The sequence below is a fragment of the Emydura macquarii genome, unplaced genomic scaffold, assembly GCF_026122565.2.
Source record: "Emydura macquarii macquarii isolate MOO-44397 ecotype Brisbane River unplaced genomic scaffold, CSIRO-AGI_Emac_v2 contig_3451, whole genome shotgun sequence".
Classification (NCBI taxonomy): Eukaryota; Metazoa; Chordata; order Testudines; family Chelidae; genus Emydura; species Emydura macquarii.
The window spans coordinates 3,638,229-3,654,903 of record NW_027133588.1 but is presented as its reverse complement, the minus strand read 5'-3'; the positions used below and the strand labels follow the sequence as shown (position 1 = coordinate 3,654,903).

General features: G+C 43.6%; 1 protein-coding gene across 8 annotated transcripts; it reads left to right on the top strand.

Moving 5' to 3' along the window:
• The first annotated feature begins 2,784 nt into the window (after positions 1-2,784).
• On the top strand, positions 2,785-16,427 carry HYKK (hydroxylysine kinase). 8 transcript variants are annotated; one of them, XM_067534787.1, is made up of 6 exons: positions 2,964-3,190; positions 5,354-5,446; positions 5,615-5,967; positions 8,464-8,606; positions 14,283-14,466; positions 15,271-16,427. In XM_067534787.1, the coding sequence occupies exons 3-6, from the start codon at positions 5,622-5,624 to the stop codon at positions 15,729-15,731; spliced, it is 1,134 nt and encodes a 377-aa protein (XP_067390888.1). In that variant the 5' UTR covers positions 2,964-3,190; positions 5,354-5,446; positions 5,615-5,621; the 3' UTR covers positions 15,732-16,427. The 8 variants fall into 8 exon arrangements, with proteins under 8 accessions (XP_067390883.1, XP_067390885.1, XP_067390890.1 ...); XM_067534782.1 differs by lacking the exon at positions 2,964-3,190 and adding an exon at positions 2,785-2,902 and having other exon boundaries at positions 5,354-5,967; positions 15,271-16,426; XM_067534784.1 differs by lacking the exon at positions 2,964-3,190 and adding an exon at positions 2,820-2,954 and having other exon boundaries at positions 5,354-5,967; positions 15,271-16,426.
• The last annotated feature ends 248 nt before the right edge of the window (positions 16,428-16,675 follow it).

Here is a 16,675-nt window from a genome sequence, read left to right as displayed (position 1 = left end):
TCCCTTACTGGACTAAAAAAGTATAATGTTAGCCCTGTATATTGCATCATAGCAACACAGCATTATGGTGTTAGGCACGTTGTCCTGTGGAGTCGGTGAGAGTGGGATACATAGGGCTGAATTGTTTGTGCTATTGTTTGAAAACCAAATGTGAGACTAGCTTTTTCTAGACAATCCACAGATCTTCTTTTGTGCAAAACACACTGCAACTTTTTCTTGTAATTCTTTGTGTAATGATGAGAACATAGACATATCTATATTTTGAATGTTTATGAACCTGTCTGCACCTTTAACAAGAGCAACAAGCAAAAGCTGGCAAGAAAATCTTTTCTTGCACGTATGCCAGCCTTGATCCACAGGTTTTCACCTTGGATCCATCACCTGGAATGGGTCTTGAAGATTTTCTCCACAAAGTACTTGAATTCCCCTTGTAAAATCTGCTTGCATTATTAATCCCCCCTCTTCTCCCACCCAAAATAAGCAAGGATATTTCTCTCAAAATTTGGGAACTATTATACATTAAATCACTGGCAATTCAAACTGCAGCTGAACAGCTCAGAAAGGGGGAAAAATAAGCAAAGGACTGCCTCCCTCCTTCTTTTATGGCAAATATTTTAATGCTATACTTCTGAGATTCATTTTTCCATGTCCTAAATTAAAGGGAAGGACATTCAGATTAAAAACTACATTTTAAAATAAACACAAACATTAGAAATAACACCTCAGAGTACTAAAGGAATTCTTAAAATCTGGTTTACTTCAGAACATTCATGCTCTAAATTTGGTTTTTCATTTCTCCCTATGAGTCCTTTTCACTTTTGTTTCTAGTCAGCTTCACTTTCTTGTTCTCACAAACTTGGTGCTGCAACAATTGAGGTTGTAAACATTGCAGGGAATGTCTTTCATTATTAATATTATTTGTTTTCCTTTGAGATTTCAAAAGCAAAAACATCCATCTTCAGGGAGAGGGTCTGGTATGTGAATAAAATTGTAAAACATTGTTAGTTTGTTTTCACAAAACCTATATGTGGGGTCAAATTTGACCAGTCAGTGTCATTTGAACTAGACTTATGGGTATACTCTGAATTTGAACACTTATGCACTCTAAAGGACTTATCTCAGATATAGGATGCCTCAGATTTGTTAAAGGGACACAATACCAGTTCACAGAATTGTATTTGGGACTTATTAACCTCCTTGTTCATAAAGGCTATAATTTTTCAAGCACTGAACGCTAGCCTCACTGGTTCAACTGTAGTCAGTTGGAGTTGAGCACTTCTAAAAATCTGTTATTTTTAGTCTTTTTTCAGCCCCTTGCAGAGGGAGGGAGGGTGTGTGTCTGTCTAACTGTGTGTTTCTGCATACAACATTGTGTGAAAACCAGAGGGAATATAAAGATTTGTTGATTAAGTAATTTTAATTAACCAATTACCTTCCCCAAGTCCTTGAATGTCTCTTCTTTTCCTAACATTTGGACTGATGAAATTATTTATAAAGGTATAAATTTTATTAGCCACAATAGGATTTGAGAATATAAGAAATTACGGAAAGCAAAATAAAGATGATTGATTATGCTTATAAAATGAATTTACTTTAGGATATTAAAATGTGCAAAGTAATATTTATAACTGTAAAAAACCTTTTAATTATCAATTGGGTATATGACCTTCTTGATCACATTCCTATTGAAAATAATACTGTCCAAGCAACTTGTAACATGTTAGTTTAAGGTTGCTTTGGTAGTGAAACTTCCTCAAATGTGAAAGGGCACAACTGTAGGTCATTTACTAGCTAGAGCATATTTCTTATATATCTTTTTACCTGCTAATACAAATTTTAATGATGTATCAAATATAACCATCTGTTTGTTTCATAGTCCTGGAATTAATGAACACAGCATAAAAAAGAAAAAAGTTAGCCATGGTGCTACTTATGTCATAGTAGTGTGGCTGGTTTATCTTCCTACTCACGTAATTAGTTCCTGGCTTGTTAGGGTTATTCAGCAAAATTCTCAGAATTCTGCCTGACATTTTTAGAAACTTGGACCTCAGATATGCCTGCTGGTAAGTACAGTATTATTAATCACTGAAGTCTATATTCTATGCTGTCAACTTGACAACTGGCTGGTGGAAGATTATTAAGGAAACAGCAGAGATTTGCAACAAACTTTTGAGTCCCCAGACAACTTATGAAAAGGGATGAACCTCTAAATGCCTCAGTGGCTGTTAAGTAGGCAGTCCCCATTACTGTAGTATCTGAGTGCCTCCTGTCATCATCCTCAGACCACCCCTGAGTGGTAGGGAAGTGCTGTTCTCCATTATGCAGAATGGGAAAAGGCATAGAGAGATGTAAGTAGCTTGCCTAAGGTTCTATTACAAGAAGTCCTATTACAGGAAATTGAACCCGTGTCTCCCAAATCCCAAGCTTGCACCCTCATATTGCTTTTGCCACAGATTAATTCAAAATTGGGTTGGGAATAGAGGGTATTTGATCCCTGTAAAACCATGCTGTGTGTCACCATCCAGGAATCTGATGACTGACAAAATTCAGAAACTCCATACCCACAATCAGCTACTGATGTTTGGTATCAGTCAGTAGGATGGACACACTGACTGTGTGTTAGAGAGCTGTTAATACATGTGTAGGCACCCTGTACTTCAGGGGCCTTGGAATGTAATTGGAAGTTTTACAGTTGGGAAGATCCTGGGAGACTACAACTCCCATGATGCCGTGGGGGAAAAGGAGAGAGACTCCCCCTTCCAGGAAGCTCGGGAAAAAAAGCATGCGGGGACTCCATGTTTGGTTGTGGGGTGGAGCCCAGCGGAGGCTGGAAGATTGTGGCTGGCTGCTGCTGGGGTGTGGAGGCTGCTGCTGAGCGCCTGCGGGAGTTCTTCACTTGGAGGTTGGTGGCATTGCCTGAGCCAGGGCAGGGACTGAGCCTGGAGCTGACTGAGGTGGGCTGAGTGCCCGCCCCCTTTGTTTGGGGCAGGGCTTGTAAAGGCAGGGGCACAGCAGAGAGGCTTAGACCGGTCCTGAGAGGAGGCAGAGAGAGAGAGCCCCTTCCAGCAGGGCCAGGACTGCTGACATTTGGTTGGGCTGACTCCAAATCTCCAGCGTGATCCCTGGGCTGGACTGGTGCACTGACCCAGCACAGTGCTGGTGCCTTCTTCAGATCTTCAGGCGCGCCCAGGCAAGCCGGGGCTAGGGGAGTGCGCACGCCGGAGGAGGGGTAAATAGTGGCAGTGTAAATGCCAGAGACACGTTTCGTTGATTACTGAATACTGTTTTTATTAATTGATTTATTCAACGGCCCCTGTGGATTTAAAATAGTCGTGATGTTTAATTTCCGTCTGTTATGCCATATTCCCTTAATTGGTTAAGTAAAGGTGTGTTCACTCTAATTTAAGTATATTGGATGTTTAGTTTGCATAATTGCAATTATTGAGTTAGACCCATGCCACAGATTACTATAATTATTGGGCTAGGTTTAGTCCTATAAACTCCCAAGGCCCACTACTGAGCGTGTGCAGGGGCCAGCCAGGTGGAGGCACGGCCAGTTTTAAATTCCTTTAGGAGTAAAGGGACTGCAGCAGAGGGGTGGATGGAGGATTCCCACCTATCCTACATCATCACTGGGATGCTCAGGATTTCCTTTGTTGTCAGCAACCTTAGGTACCCTTGCACACCGGTGAGTGTTGCCTGCTCCCAGGTAACCCAGAAAAAGAAGGGGGTTACACATGGGCCAGGACAATCTGGATCTTCCTTGACTGATTTGTATTGCAGTAGTGCCTCAGCCACATTGTGCTAGGAGCTGTCCAGACAGTTCTTCAAAGAGCTCAAAATCTACATAGATGAGGCAAAAGAAAGGATTACCATCTCCATATTGTAGATGGGAACTGAGCCACAACCTGATTAAGTGACATGGCCCCAGTCAGAAAACGAGCAGCAGGGTGAGGAATTGAATTCAGATCTCCTGAGCGCCTCTGCAGTGCCTGAGCCACCCAACCATCCTGCCTCTCAGTGGAGCTCACTTCAGGACCAGGCACTAATGTTTTAGCATTTGAACAGCATCCGGGGTACTATCCGCCTCCAGATCAGTAACTCACCACATGGGACTGCTTCGCTGTGGCTATGAACTTTCTTGGCATTGGGAACATGTGTTACAAGGCATGGCAAGAGCGCAGACAGCTCTGACCCCCGGGCTTAGAGCTTGGCACCTTCACAACCAACGAAGGACTCAGACTTTGAGCCCAGGGGCCTTAGAGCAGGATCTGCCCCTGCCGGGCCCCTAACCCTGGGTCCCCGGTGGTAATTGAAAGAGTGACTCACGTCATGCTGGCCCTCCACCAAAGGCAGGAGGCATCCAGCTACCAATCAAATGTTTCCTTACAATGGGCCATGGAGAGGGAAGAGACTAGGAGCTTGCAGCTGGCTCTGGACCAGGCTGCTCGCTCTGCAGGAGGAAGGAGCGAGTCCTGCCTTCCTCAGTAGGGGTAGCAACAGCTGGCAGACGTGTAGGCGTTAGGTGTAAGAAGAAGGGGGTCAAGATCCCAGGGCCAGAGGCTATCCGAGAGAGGCAGGGGCTGCCGCGCTGTTCAGAAAAGCAGTTGCAACGACCTTTGGTTCTGTCTAGTCACACACGACCAGACTGGTCTGTATCAAGATTGAGCTACGAATAAGATTGTAACGGGGTGCTGGGGAGCACAGTTCTGCTGCTGTAGATGGGTCCCTGGGAACAGTCACTCTCCCGTCCCTCCTTGAACCCAGATGGGTAGGAGATGCCGCATCCCACACCAAAATGTGCAAAGGACAGGGCAGGCTGCTGACTTCAGCAGAGTCCAAGGTGCAGCCAGGTGGGGCTGGCTGAGGCTGTGAGAATTGTTGACTTAGCCCTTTCAACGGAAAAACTGAAAACAGGCTGCCTTGGATTCAAAAAAAGGAGAGGAACCATTTGGGAATGGAGCGCTTCATTGGATTTGTTGAATGGTCCTGCTGTTTTGAAAGTAGTGATATTTATTTGATTGATTTGCACTGAGTGTTTCTTGAATGTATTTGGATTTGGAATGGTAGCACCTGACAGAAGGGTTACATTTGTTTTTTATAAGTAAACATTGGTTCGAAGGGTTGTCTGATCTTGGATCTGAATTTAAGAGCAGTGGATAGTAATTTTTTCCCTTTCTTTCTTAGGAAACTATTGGTATATTAGCAATGTGCTTGGTGACCTTGACGTTGACTGGATATATTTTATATTTTGTGCTTATTAATTTTATTAGTTAGTGTCCAATAAGTTGTTTGTTTTTATGTCTTATTTCTCAAAAAAAAAACAACAATTTTTTTTTTTTTTTTTAATCAGGCCTTACCATGGGAACTGCAGGAAAAGAGGAAGTGGGATTAAAATGAGAAATTGATGAAGAAAGAGAAGAATGCACATGGAGAATCCTGAATGGTTACATTTTCATTAAACTTGGAAACTTTTTTCCCCCCAGATAATAAATGTCTGAAGCCCTCTTCTCAAAAGTCTTATTTGCTATTCTGGGAGTTTTTTTGCACTAATTTATGCCTGTATTAAATGGCAGAATACAACTGAAATCTTCTAATATCTGTTTTCTCCTAGATACACAATGTCTTCTGGAAACATCCAGCAATCCCAGACATTCACTAAACCAGCATTCAGTGAAAAAGAAGCCACTGAAATAGCTGAAAGGGTGTTTGGATTAAAAGTGTCTGCAATCAGATCACTCCCCAGCTATGATGACCAAAATTTTCACGTGCACATTTCAAGATGTGAGGGGACAGCAGACTGTGCTAATGAGTATGTCCTCAAAATCACCAACTGTGAAGACAGTCAGAATCCTGAACTCATTGAAGTGCAGACCCAGATCATGATGTTTTTGAATGATGAAGGGTTACCTTCACCTATGCCTCGTCTTACTAAAGATGGTAACATAATGTCTCTAGAATCAATAGGTGAGAGATTACAAAATCCTCTGAAAAATACCATCCTATTACCATCTGCTTTGTCATCCTCCTGTCCAAGGGTATGCACAAGAATTTAAATTCCAGTGCTTTTGGAGGGGCACATTCTGTGTCCCTGCCCTTCCTCCGGGGGCCCTGGAGGAGCACGTGCCCTTGCTGCAAATTATTGCATATCCCTACTCATGCCACAACAAGCTACCACTGAGTATCCCAAAGGATTTGTCCCAGTAATAGCAATTGGGCCACATTCTGATCTGCTACAGTGGGATAAATCTGGAGTAGCTCCACTGAAATCCACACCAGCATGAGGGGACTAGAATGCATGCAACTGGGCAGAATATCCCCAACAGTCACCCTCTTTCTGATGCTCAGCTTGCACATTCAGCGCACTCTGAACTGTTGCAGTAGGAGTGTGTTGTAGGTACCTATCCTACAGGTCCAGACACTGCTTCAATCTGCTTTCCCATCGAATTTTCTACTTCTAAAATATAAGCACTTTATAGGTGAAAAATCACTTCTGCTCTGGACTAGAGAGCCTTGAGCAGAAAGGTCACTGCCAGCATAGCAGGGGCACTGTAGAACTGGGCTAGGAAGACCAATTGCACGTATGCAGGTGAAAGGCCAGTGCTTTCTGTCCTACACTGACACTACCATGGTGCAGGGAGACCCAGGGCAGGAGAGAGCCTTGCTCAGAACAAGTGGAATTGCAAAAGCATTGGTAAAACGCTTGTGCACCGCTGCAAGCACTTTTGTGTGTCGGCATGTGACGTGTATTAGGCTAACATTCTCTGATGTAGCTTTAGCAGGGTGTGACATGGGGCTGGGCAACCGCCGCTGGACCAGCACTCTGATCACTGGATCACCAGTTCAGTTGCCCTGGAGCAAACCCGAAGGACAAAGCTGTGCCTAATTGATAGACTGGGATGGGATGAGGAAAGCCCAAAGGGCTAATTAGCCTGTTAGCCCACAAAGCAAAAGAGGCACAGGAAGGAAGTGCCCTAGGGGAAGAGAGAGACTGGCAGGCTTGAGAGAGCCTGCGCCAGGAGAGATCTGTCAGCGGGAAGATACCTTCTGGCATCCATCGCCTTGGCTGAGTGAGCTGAGGATCGTATGCTTGTAAATAGAGAGCTGCACAAGGTTGTAAAGGTGGTGGGGAGATCCCTGTAAATAGATTGCACAAGGTGTTTGACCAGAAGAAGGTCTCTGAGCAGTTTGTCTGTAGCTTATCTCACACAGGGCCATTGTTCAGCGGAGAAGTGTGAATTGTTGAAAAGAATTCTACATATATTAATTCTAATTTTTCAGTTAACTTGCTTCAACCATGTTATGGCCATTTTTGCATTTGCCTTCTGCAAAATATTTTAGTCAGCAAGTGAGTTTACTACTAGGACTGTTTGTAGAAACAGCAAACTTTAGCAAATATTGCAGAGAAGGAATCGCAACAGGAGCATGCACAGGAATAAAAATTTGGCCGCTTTTGGAGGGGTGCTTTTTGTGCCCCTTGCGACCGGAGCTGGCTTGGCCCCACAGCCAGGGGAGCTGGCTTTCTCTCATGTCCAGAGGAGCTGTCATCTCCTGTCGCAGCGGGGGCCAGAGGAGCTCCTTCTCCTTGTCCCAGCCCCAGAGGAGTCCTGTGCCCTGCCATTTGGGGGGGGGGCCTGTGCCTCTGCTTTCCCTCCCTTGCTCACGCCCCTGACAAGGAATTTGGAATTCATAATCACGTGTATTCATACCAAAAAGCTACGTCTATGGGCAATTCTCATCCATTAAGGGAACAGAAACATGCTGTGTATCCTTACATGTTCAGTCAAAACAGCTTGAACTTCAAATAGTGACTGTGTCAAACTGCTCACAAAGAGAAGCAAAACAGAAAAAGACTGAGCCATACAAATTATTCAGCAAACAACTTCAAATGAATAAATGTGAGAAAATGTTGATTTGCTTGCAGGCAAATCACAAACAAAAAAAGGCAAGATTCATTAAATAAATCTTGTTACAAATTATTTCCCCAGCTCCATGGTTTGGGGACATAGATTCAAACACATCTACAATGCAAGATCATTCATGTCGGGGGAATACTGTACTGGAACCTGGTTCCCCCAACATTGTAATTTCAGTAGGGTAACCAGAACCAGTGAGACTCCCCACTCTGCTAAAGAAACACTTTATTTTAGCTTGAGTTCTCTTTAGGCCCACTACAGTCAATGCAAAGACTGCCACTGACATTGGATCTGGCCCTTTGTGCATAGTGGAATATCAGCCTTCCCTAGTGGTGTCACACTCATAAGTAAAGGCAAGGGGTCTTACACTCCACGTGTGCTGAGCCTTTTCCAGTGTCACTTAGTAAATCAGTTCTTTGAATTGTCTCTTTTATGAGCCGAATTTGATTTCTTCTGTGATGGGAGAAACCTCTTTGCTCTTGTACGCAATGATCATCAGTGGAGTGTATTGAAATGATCCACAATGTATTTCTTTGCCTGTTACTAGGTACTGGCTCTGTGACAAAACAGTACATGGTGAGATTGCTGACCTACCTCCCAGGCCTCACCGTGGCAACAAGCTCTACAAATCCTCACATTTTATACGAGATTGGGAAGCTAGCTGCCCGACTGGATAAAACTCTCTCAGAGGTGGGACTTTTTGTTCTCTGTATGCAAGTGGGAATGATCCATTCCCTCCTAGTGTTTTATGCATTTCATAAGAAGTGTAACTGTCGGCATCTCGCTGTAACATCAGAGACACTTGCATAACTCTTGCAGCTTCAGAGCTACCTACAAACACAGCCTGAACACTGCAGACATAGAGTACTCAACACACATGGCAGTGCAATTGTACATGGCTCTGTAGTAAGTCGCTGTGTCCTAGCCAGGGCTTCCCTTATGCTTTCCAGGTCTGAAAAAAGAAGACATCCAGGTTGTTAAATACTACAAATCTGTAGCCACCTAGGACTCCATGTTTGTCACGATGTTGCACAGGGTGACCAACTGGAATGCCTCTGTGACAACAAGGTTAGAATTTTGATCCTCTTGCTCAGATTGAGCTGCCTCCTCTGCCAGCTGCCTCCACCTCAGAGAGCATGTAGTTCATAAGTTAGAGCAGCCATAGGGTTGCTCTATCTTATGCCAGAAGTGGTGCAGTGCAGACCAGCCCACAGAACGGGAGCGGTAACTGGCTTCCCCCAATCCTATGCTGAATGGATCTTTAATGAAAGGGAGAATCCAGTCCTTGGTCTTGAGCCATGTTCCTCAGCACACATAGTAGTGGATGATATTAGACAAGGTCACCAAGCTCAAGCCCACCTGTGGCTTTACTGTTTAACAGTATGTCTGTCCATTATGTTATCTTACACATTAGGGGAGGTGTGATGGTCTGGTAGTTAAAGCACAAAACTGAGAGTCTAAAGAGCTGGGTTCTCTTCACAGCTCTGCTACAGCCTTACTGTGATCTTGGTCAAGTTACTTCACCTTACTTTCCCTCTCAGTAAAATGGAGATAATGCTTCTTTCTTACCTATCACACACAAGAGCTATGAAGCTATATATACAAATGTGTGTGAAGTTCTTTGAGATCCTTGAGTGGAAGGGACTATGGAAATGCAGAAGACTTCATGATGATAAACACAAACAATACAGCTGAGATTCTCCTCTCCACTCTGGCCCTTTACACAGAGTTAAAGGGCCAGAGCACCATAAAGGGGTCCTAAAAGACTCAATTCGGGCCAGGGGATGATTTCCCTAGCAGAGTCACTGCAGAAGACAGTGCTGAGGCTGCTTCTGAGGACCCCCTTGCAAGCCCTGGCATAGGTAGCATGGTGGAAGGGGCGGGGCTTCAGAATGCAGTCGTGTGGAGATTCTGGGCAATGCTGTGTTTTACAGGGAAAGGCTGGCTTAGTTACGCCAGGGCTTCTACAACCCCTTACGAAATCTAGCAACAGGAGGGTAGACTCCTACTGCATGGGCTGCAAATTTCATCCTGTGTGTCTTTCTTGCTTACAGAGGCACAAGCTGGGTGAGGTGATATCTTGTATTGGATCAGTTTCTGTGGGCGAGAGAGACAAGCTTTCGAGCCCCACAGAGGGTCCCCTGATAATCAGTGCCCTGTTCCATAGAGCTTGTTGCAACTTTGGAGGTCAAAAAGCTTCCAGACCCAGTTTGCCCCCTGGTTGTGCTGGACCGTTTTTAGATGGGGGCAGATCAAAAGTCGGATCTAAATGCCTCTGGACTTTGTGAGCATTTGGATCTGAACCCAAACTTTACAGCTCATAAGCCAGCCATCCTTAGGGATTTTAGCAGCTGGTGACTGGACTATGTACACTTGCCATCTGAAGATCACTTTGTCATTATTACAGCTTATATCAGGAGCTGCCCAGTGCATGAGAGACGGTCTCTGAAGGGCATCAGAACAGAGGCATGCCCTTTTTGTGAGTGAATAAAGCTAACAGACAGGACAATACTGTTAGAAAGGAAGGAGGGTGCAGTGGATAGGGAGTCAGGAGACCTGGTCTCAGTTCCTTGTTCTGGCATAGACTTCTTGAGTGACTGAGCAAGCCACTTTTATTCTCTCCCCGCCTCTGTTCCCTGTCTGTAAGATGAGGATAATAGTACTTCCTTACCTCACAGAGGTGTTGTAAGGATAAATACATTAAAGATGGTGAGGTGTGCAGACACGGGGGCTGTATAAGTACCTAAGATAGGTCGATATGATCAATTCTATATACATTAAATATATACCCAAAGAAAACTGGGCAGAATCAGCTTACTGTGTCAGTCTGCAGCGCCTTCCTCTATTAGTGCTAACCCCCCACTGACAGTCTTCAAAGCCAAAGTTCAGTTATGGGGCCTTTAGCCCTGGCCATAATTAACATAATCCTTCCCCCTAGGAAGAGCTATTAATAGACTGTCCTCCATAATAGAATTGCTGTGTGATCTTAACCTCTCTGTGGCTCATCTGCAAAATGGAGATATTATTGCCTACCTAACTAACAGATGTGTTGTGAGGCTGATTTCATTAAATTTGTACTGTGCTTTCAGATCCTCACAGGGAAAGTGCTAAAGAACGGCAAGGGAGCATGACTATTATTTATTTATTATGTGATGTAGATGTCCCAGAGGCTCAGCTAGCTGAATTTATTTAAATTCATTTTGATCAGACTTTTTTTTATCATAACTATTTGAACCATGACCAGTTATTGGTACATCTTCTAACAGGACAGTTGTGCTAATGAGCAGATGTTTACGACAATTCCCTGAATGTGCTGCTGCCAGTCAAATAAATTTAAACAGGATGGAATGCAAAGTAAGGCCTTCCTTTCATCTTTGATTAAACGAAGTAATGAAGGCCAATAAATCAGCTAGAAATTAAGTTTTTGTTACATAAAAGAACATTGCACCCTTTAGTGCTTTTCATTAACCTTTGTTTCTCATGTTCTGGCTACAGACTTTAGTTAATTATGCTACTGAAATTTGAATTGTCTGTGTTACTGACCACATTCTTAAATGTTAAGAGCATTTATCAATCTGGGAAAGATTAATTTAGTGCAACAAGAGTCCACAGTGTTAATGCAGTACAGTTGAAACTATTTAAAGAGACAAGCTGCTCTCAAAATATACGTATGTTACATTTTCTGAAGAGAGAGAATTAGATGATCAAATTTAAGGAAGAATGGGCAAAAATCCATATGTCCCATAACTGATGAAATGTCGGTTATAAAAGTTTCATTTATTGAAAAGGAATAACTTTCTTCTTGTCACTCAAGGGACACACAAAATCTAAGGTTACTATAGCTGACAGATAGTAGAGAAAAAATACATTTTCCTTTTTTTCCAGTTAGTTTCCTTGTGCATTTGACAGCACTTTGTGTATAATAAGCTTCACTGTTTCCCCTATTAGATTCTCCGTTTGCATGTATGGGTCTTACAGAGAAACAGGGTAGAGAAAAACATTTTTTAAAATAGCAACATTTTATCATAAAAAAAATAGGACGTTGTGGAACCTGAATAATTTATAACTTGTATTTTAAAACTGACTAGATTTCACACGGATGGTGTCCCTGTCTCCTGAACAGCTGACACTGCCTGTGATGGCGGGTTAAAATTGCAATGTTTAATCACCAAGTGACATTGTTCTTACTAGTGCAGTGCTTTTTACTGCATCAGCGATGCTGTAATAGCATGTAATCACATTTTAGTTCTGAGTCAATATCCTGTTCTTTATTGTATCGGTGATTTTCATCTATACTTCTAGTTTCAACTATACCAAGCTAACCTGTGCTCGATTTGCCAGTGCAGGGTGCTTTTGCACTGCACAGCTGGCAGAATCTGGCCCTAAAGCCAGTTTAGCCAAGCCAACCCAAGGATATCGTGTCAATATAAGAGTGGTGAAATTGAGAGAGGCACTTTTATGCTATTCCTCTGTGCTACTTTCAGAAATTACCTGAGCATGAGCTAGAGAGAGAATGGCTTTAGTGGCCTAAAGATTAAGTTGGAAATACCTAGGCATGTCTACACTACAAAGTTAAATTGACTTCATGTAAGTCGACGTAACCATTGCAATAATTGTCAGTCAGGCGTGTCCACACCGTGCTCATTTTGTGTCGGTCGAGTGTGTGCTCTCTAGCTGCACTGCATTGCTGTGCAGTGCAGAGACACACTGAAGCAGAGTGGAGCTGGGTGCAGTGAGCAGCTGAGGAGAGCGAGGGGGTCCCTGGGCAGAGGGCCCAGAGCAGGGAGACGTCACCAGCCAAGAGGCCTCGCAGGCCGGACTTGGAGGGGGATCGTGATCCTGATGGGGGACCACTGCTGGGGAGAAGGGTCCTGCTACCTAGAGCCTGAGAGTGTATGGCCACTGCCAGAGCAAGTGTCTGACTCTGCATCCCTGCAGCGCAGCCAGGGCCTGGGACGGAGACCTGCAACGTGTGAGAAACAGACTGTGAATGTCCCCTACACCCCAGAGACACTGTGTGTGGTGTCTCCATGCCCAGGGGGTGGCATTAGGTGTTTTCCTTGAATCCTTCTAATCTTTTCTTTATTTTTTTAATTGATTACTGTTTAGTAAATTGTATTGCTTTGAACTATATGCATCATTCAGTGGGTCAGGGAAGCGTCCAGTACAGAGAGAGTACCCCGGAATGGAGACACCCTAGCCCCTGTCCTAAGTGACCATGACAAGGTTGGGGGTCAAGCCCCCAGGGATCCTGGGCCCAGCCTTGTCAGGGCTACAGGGACTCCACCACACAGAGGAGTGGAAGGAGAGTCCTTGTGGTCAGGCAGGCCTCTGGGTAAAGGGAGTGGGAGCAAGGACTCAGATCCTTTTGCTAACCAACTCCACCCGGGTAGTGTATGAGCCAGGAAAGCTTCCCACAACAGCAAGACCATTCCTCTGCTTACATAGAGCTTGTTGTGCCAATAAAGTGTTATTGGCTGGTATGCAGTTTAAGAGGCACTGTGGGATTCTTAGGGATGAAAGTTTCTACATGAATGTAAGATATTATCATCACGTCTATAATATTTTAAAGCTATTTTAAAGAATTGCTTAAGTTAATCTTTGTTACTAAAATATGTGGGTGGGTGTCAACGTATTTAAACCGACCATCTTCCAGGACACTGTTGGCATTGTTGCTCTGAGCAGCTAGTCAAATTTTGGGGTGCTGGGGACGTTCCTGGTGGAAGTAGAAATTGATGAAGTCTGATATTTTCTTTCATTGCAATCTTGTTTATTTACAAGGAATGTATCAAGTTCTGTTTCTCCAAATGCAGGAGGAACCAAAAACAAAAGGAGCAGTTTCTTGGCTTACTGCCTCAAGCCTCGTTAGCCAACAGCCCCAAAAGCTCTCTCTAGCTTGTTCCAGGGTGACACTGAACTCACAGGCTACTGCTTGGCTTTTTCACTTTTTGCCTCTGTTCCTCTCTCTCTGTTCTTGTGTGTCCTCAGTTCTGTGTGTTCTCTCTGTCATGCATGCGCGCGCACACACACACACACACACACACCTGGTCACAATGCGCAGTAGAAGTTGGAACCCTCTCACCTACATGGTGCTAGTTTCTGGGCAGATTCTGTTAGGCCTTGTTTTAGGTGTGGTCCCTTAAGTGTTTTACAACCATCTTAAGGAAAGGGTGTTCAGACATCAAGGTTTCACACAGTATGAAATGACTGTCCAAGCAAAGCCCTCTCTCCCTGAGCTTGATCCAAAGCCCATTAAAATCAATGGGAGCATTCCCACAGACTTAACTGAGCATTGGATCAGGCCAAGTTCTACATTGTACAGAGCTATTGTATGCAGCCTTTTTTCTTTCTTGTGTTTTCCTTAAGAAATTCCATCATCCATCAATAAAAAGTCTACATCGAGGGAAGTTTATTTGGAACTTGGCAAATGTTCCTCTTCTAGAGCAGCATATTCATGTCCTGGGCCAGAACAGCTATCGTGAAGTTGTGGAGCAAGTTATTCAGCAGTTCAAAGATAAAATAGTACCCAAGCTTAGCAATTTTCGAGCCAGTGAGTATTTTTAATACAATTATACTGTGATGTGATGTAAGACATTTTTAAGGGAATTTGAGTGCCTGTAAGAGTTGGCAAACTCAAGGCACTGTAGGCAGAAATTATTTACTTTATCCACAGGACATGTACAAATTTCCCCACAATGCACCATGAAGATGCCTCAAAAACAAGACTGGGAGGGGAGGGATCGTATCAAAGCTTGAAAGGGGAGTTCAGTCTCTCTCACTCCTTGGTCTTTCTGCTGAGACTGACACCTACAGTGAAGGTTTTCATGATGTAGACACCAAATGATAGAAATAGGCAGAGACTACTAACTCATGTAATATAGGCCACCAGACAGCTATCATATGGCAATGTCTTTGAATGTGACCCAGATTAGTAGTGACAGTGGTAGTCTAGCAGTGAAAGGCTCTTCAGCCCTCTGTGCAATCCCTTGCATTTGGAATGTACTTAGTATATTGTGGGTGCTGCCACAAGCTAAATAATAAATCATTGTAATCCCATGGCCAGTTGCCATCTAGTCACCTAATATATAGGATTAATGAAGCTAAGATTCTTATTAGGAAGCAGTAAGACTTAGCAAAGCATGATGGAATATTGGAATATTGTCATGCTTTAGTTATGTTAAGAGGTAGATCAATATATGTATCCATTTACATTCTGAGTATTCACATGTGATGAGGAAATCAAGTGCATATTTTCAGTATAGTTTTCTTAAGTGAATGAAAAAAGCCAGAGGAAAGTTTCTTCTGTTTATTATTATTATGCATACGTAATACTATTTCCATTTTCTGCATTTAGGTATCAATCATGGGGACCTTAATGACCACAATATCTTATTAGATTCCAACACCGCTTCACCTGAGAATCCACAATATAGAGTGTCTGGTATTTTGGACTTCAGTGACATGAGCTATGGTTACTATGTATTTGAATTAGCAATAACTATCATGTATATGATGATTGAGAGCAAGGATCCTTTCACTGTGGGAGGGCATGTTCTTGCAGGGTTTGAAAGCATTGTACCATTGACAACAGAGGAGAGAGATGCCCTGTTTCTCTTGGTGAGTGGTAGGTTTTCTCAGTCACTTGTAATAGCCTCATACAAGTCCCTCTTATATCCTGAGAATAAAGAATACCTAATGATCACAGCAAAAACTGGGTGGAAACACTTACTAAAAATGTTTGAAATGGGCCAAGAAGCTGTAGAGAAGATTTGGTTTGAGACCGCAAAAGCATACACGAATCATGAACCTGTGTAGCTTTCATACTTTTATTCCAGAAATAAATGTTCACATACTCACAAGTAAACATGCAACTAACAATATATGTAACTATACAATTTGTATTCACTAAGTTTTTTAAATAAGTAATTTTAAGATAAAATAAATGCATTGAGAATGCTTTCATAGATATGTCAAGGGCTCTTAAGACAATGATTTTTTTAAAAACTACATGTTGTCTACTGTGTTCCATTGCTAGGATAGTGCATGCAAATTGGATACTTGCACATCCAAACAGCCAATCAGGTATAAATCAACATGTGCTGTGCTAAATGTGCACTGAAATTGTACATTTTTTTCCCAGGTAACTGCCCCTGTGCAGTTTAGAAAAGTGAGCTCAACATGTCTCTACTTTCCCTTAAGCCTCTCTCCAAAGGCCATTGAAAGATTCCCCTTGATTTCAGTGAGCTTTGGATCTATGTAGTTCTTAATCCTACTTGTCCATCTGTGTGTGATCACATACGTGTATTTTCACATATATTCCCCATGTTTAATTTTGGCAAAATACAGAAATGTCCGCTTTATTTTGTCCTTGTCATCTTTCCCCTGCGCGATTTCTTTTCATGTGGACTTCTGACAGGGTCTGGTAGAGAATTCAAAGGGAGGAGACGGACACAGCGGTAATTCCCCATGGATAAACCACAAGGCAGGGGCAGCCAGGGCCCGGCAATAACGTGCGGGGTGGCTGAAGGTTAGTGGAGGAGGGACGAGGAGCCCGTGGCGCTGGGCCGAGCAGATTCAAGGCCCGGCCGCCCTGCCCAGGCCACCCGTTCTCGGCGGCGACTCAACGTCACGCCGGTGGCGGGGAAATGATCAAAGCAGGACGGGACAAGGCCCAAGCCCCACCCAGCCGTTGCCCGTGCGCTGCTTTGAAACCAATAACTGAGGCCAATGCGCTCGGCTGGGAGCTGCGTGCGCCGGGC

Coding starts and splice junctions, on each gene's coding strand:
- HYKK (XM_067534789.1), top strand. CDS start 5,622: ATGTCTTCTGGAAACATCCAGCAATCCCAGACATTCACTAAACCAGCA. Junction 5,968..8,463: donor AATGTCTCTAGAATCAATAG/GTGAGAGATTAC, acceptor GCCTGTTACTAG/GTACTGGCTCTGTGACAAAA. Junction 14,467..15,270: donor GCTTAGCAATTTTCGAGCCA/GTGAGTATTTTT, acceptor TTCTGCATTTAG/GTATCAATCATGGGGACCTT.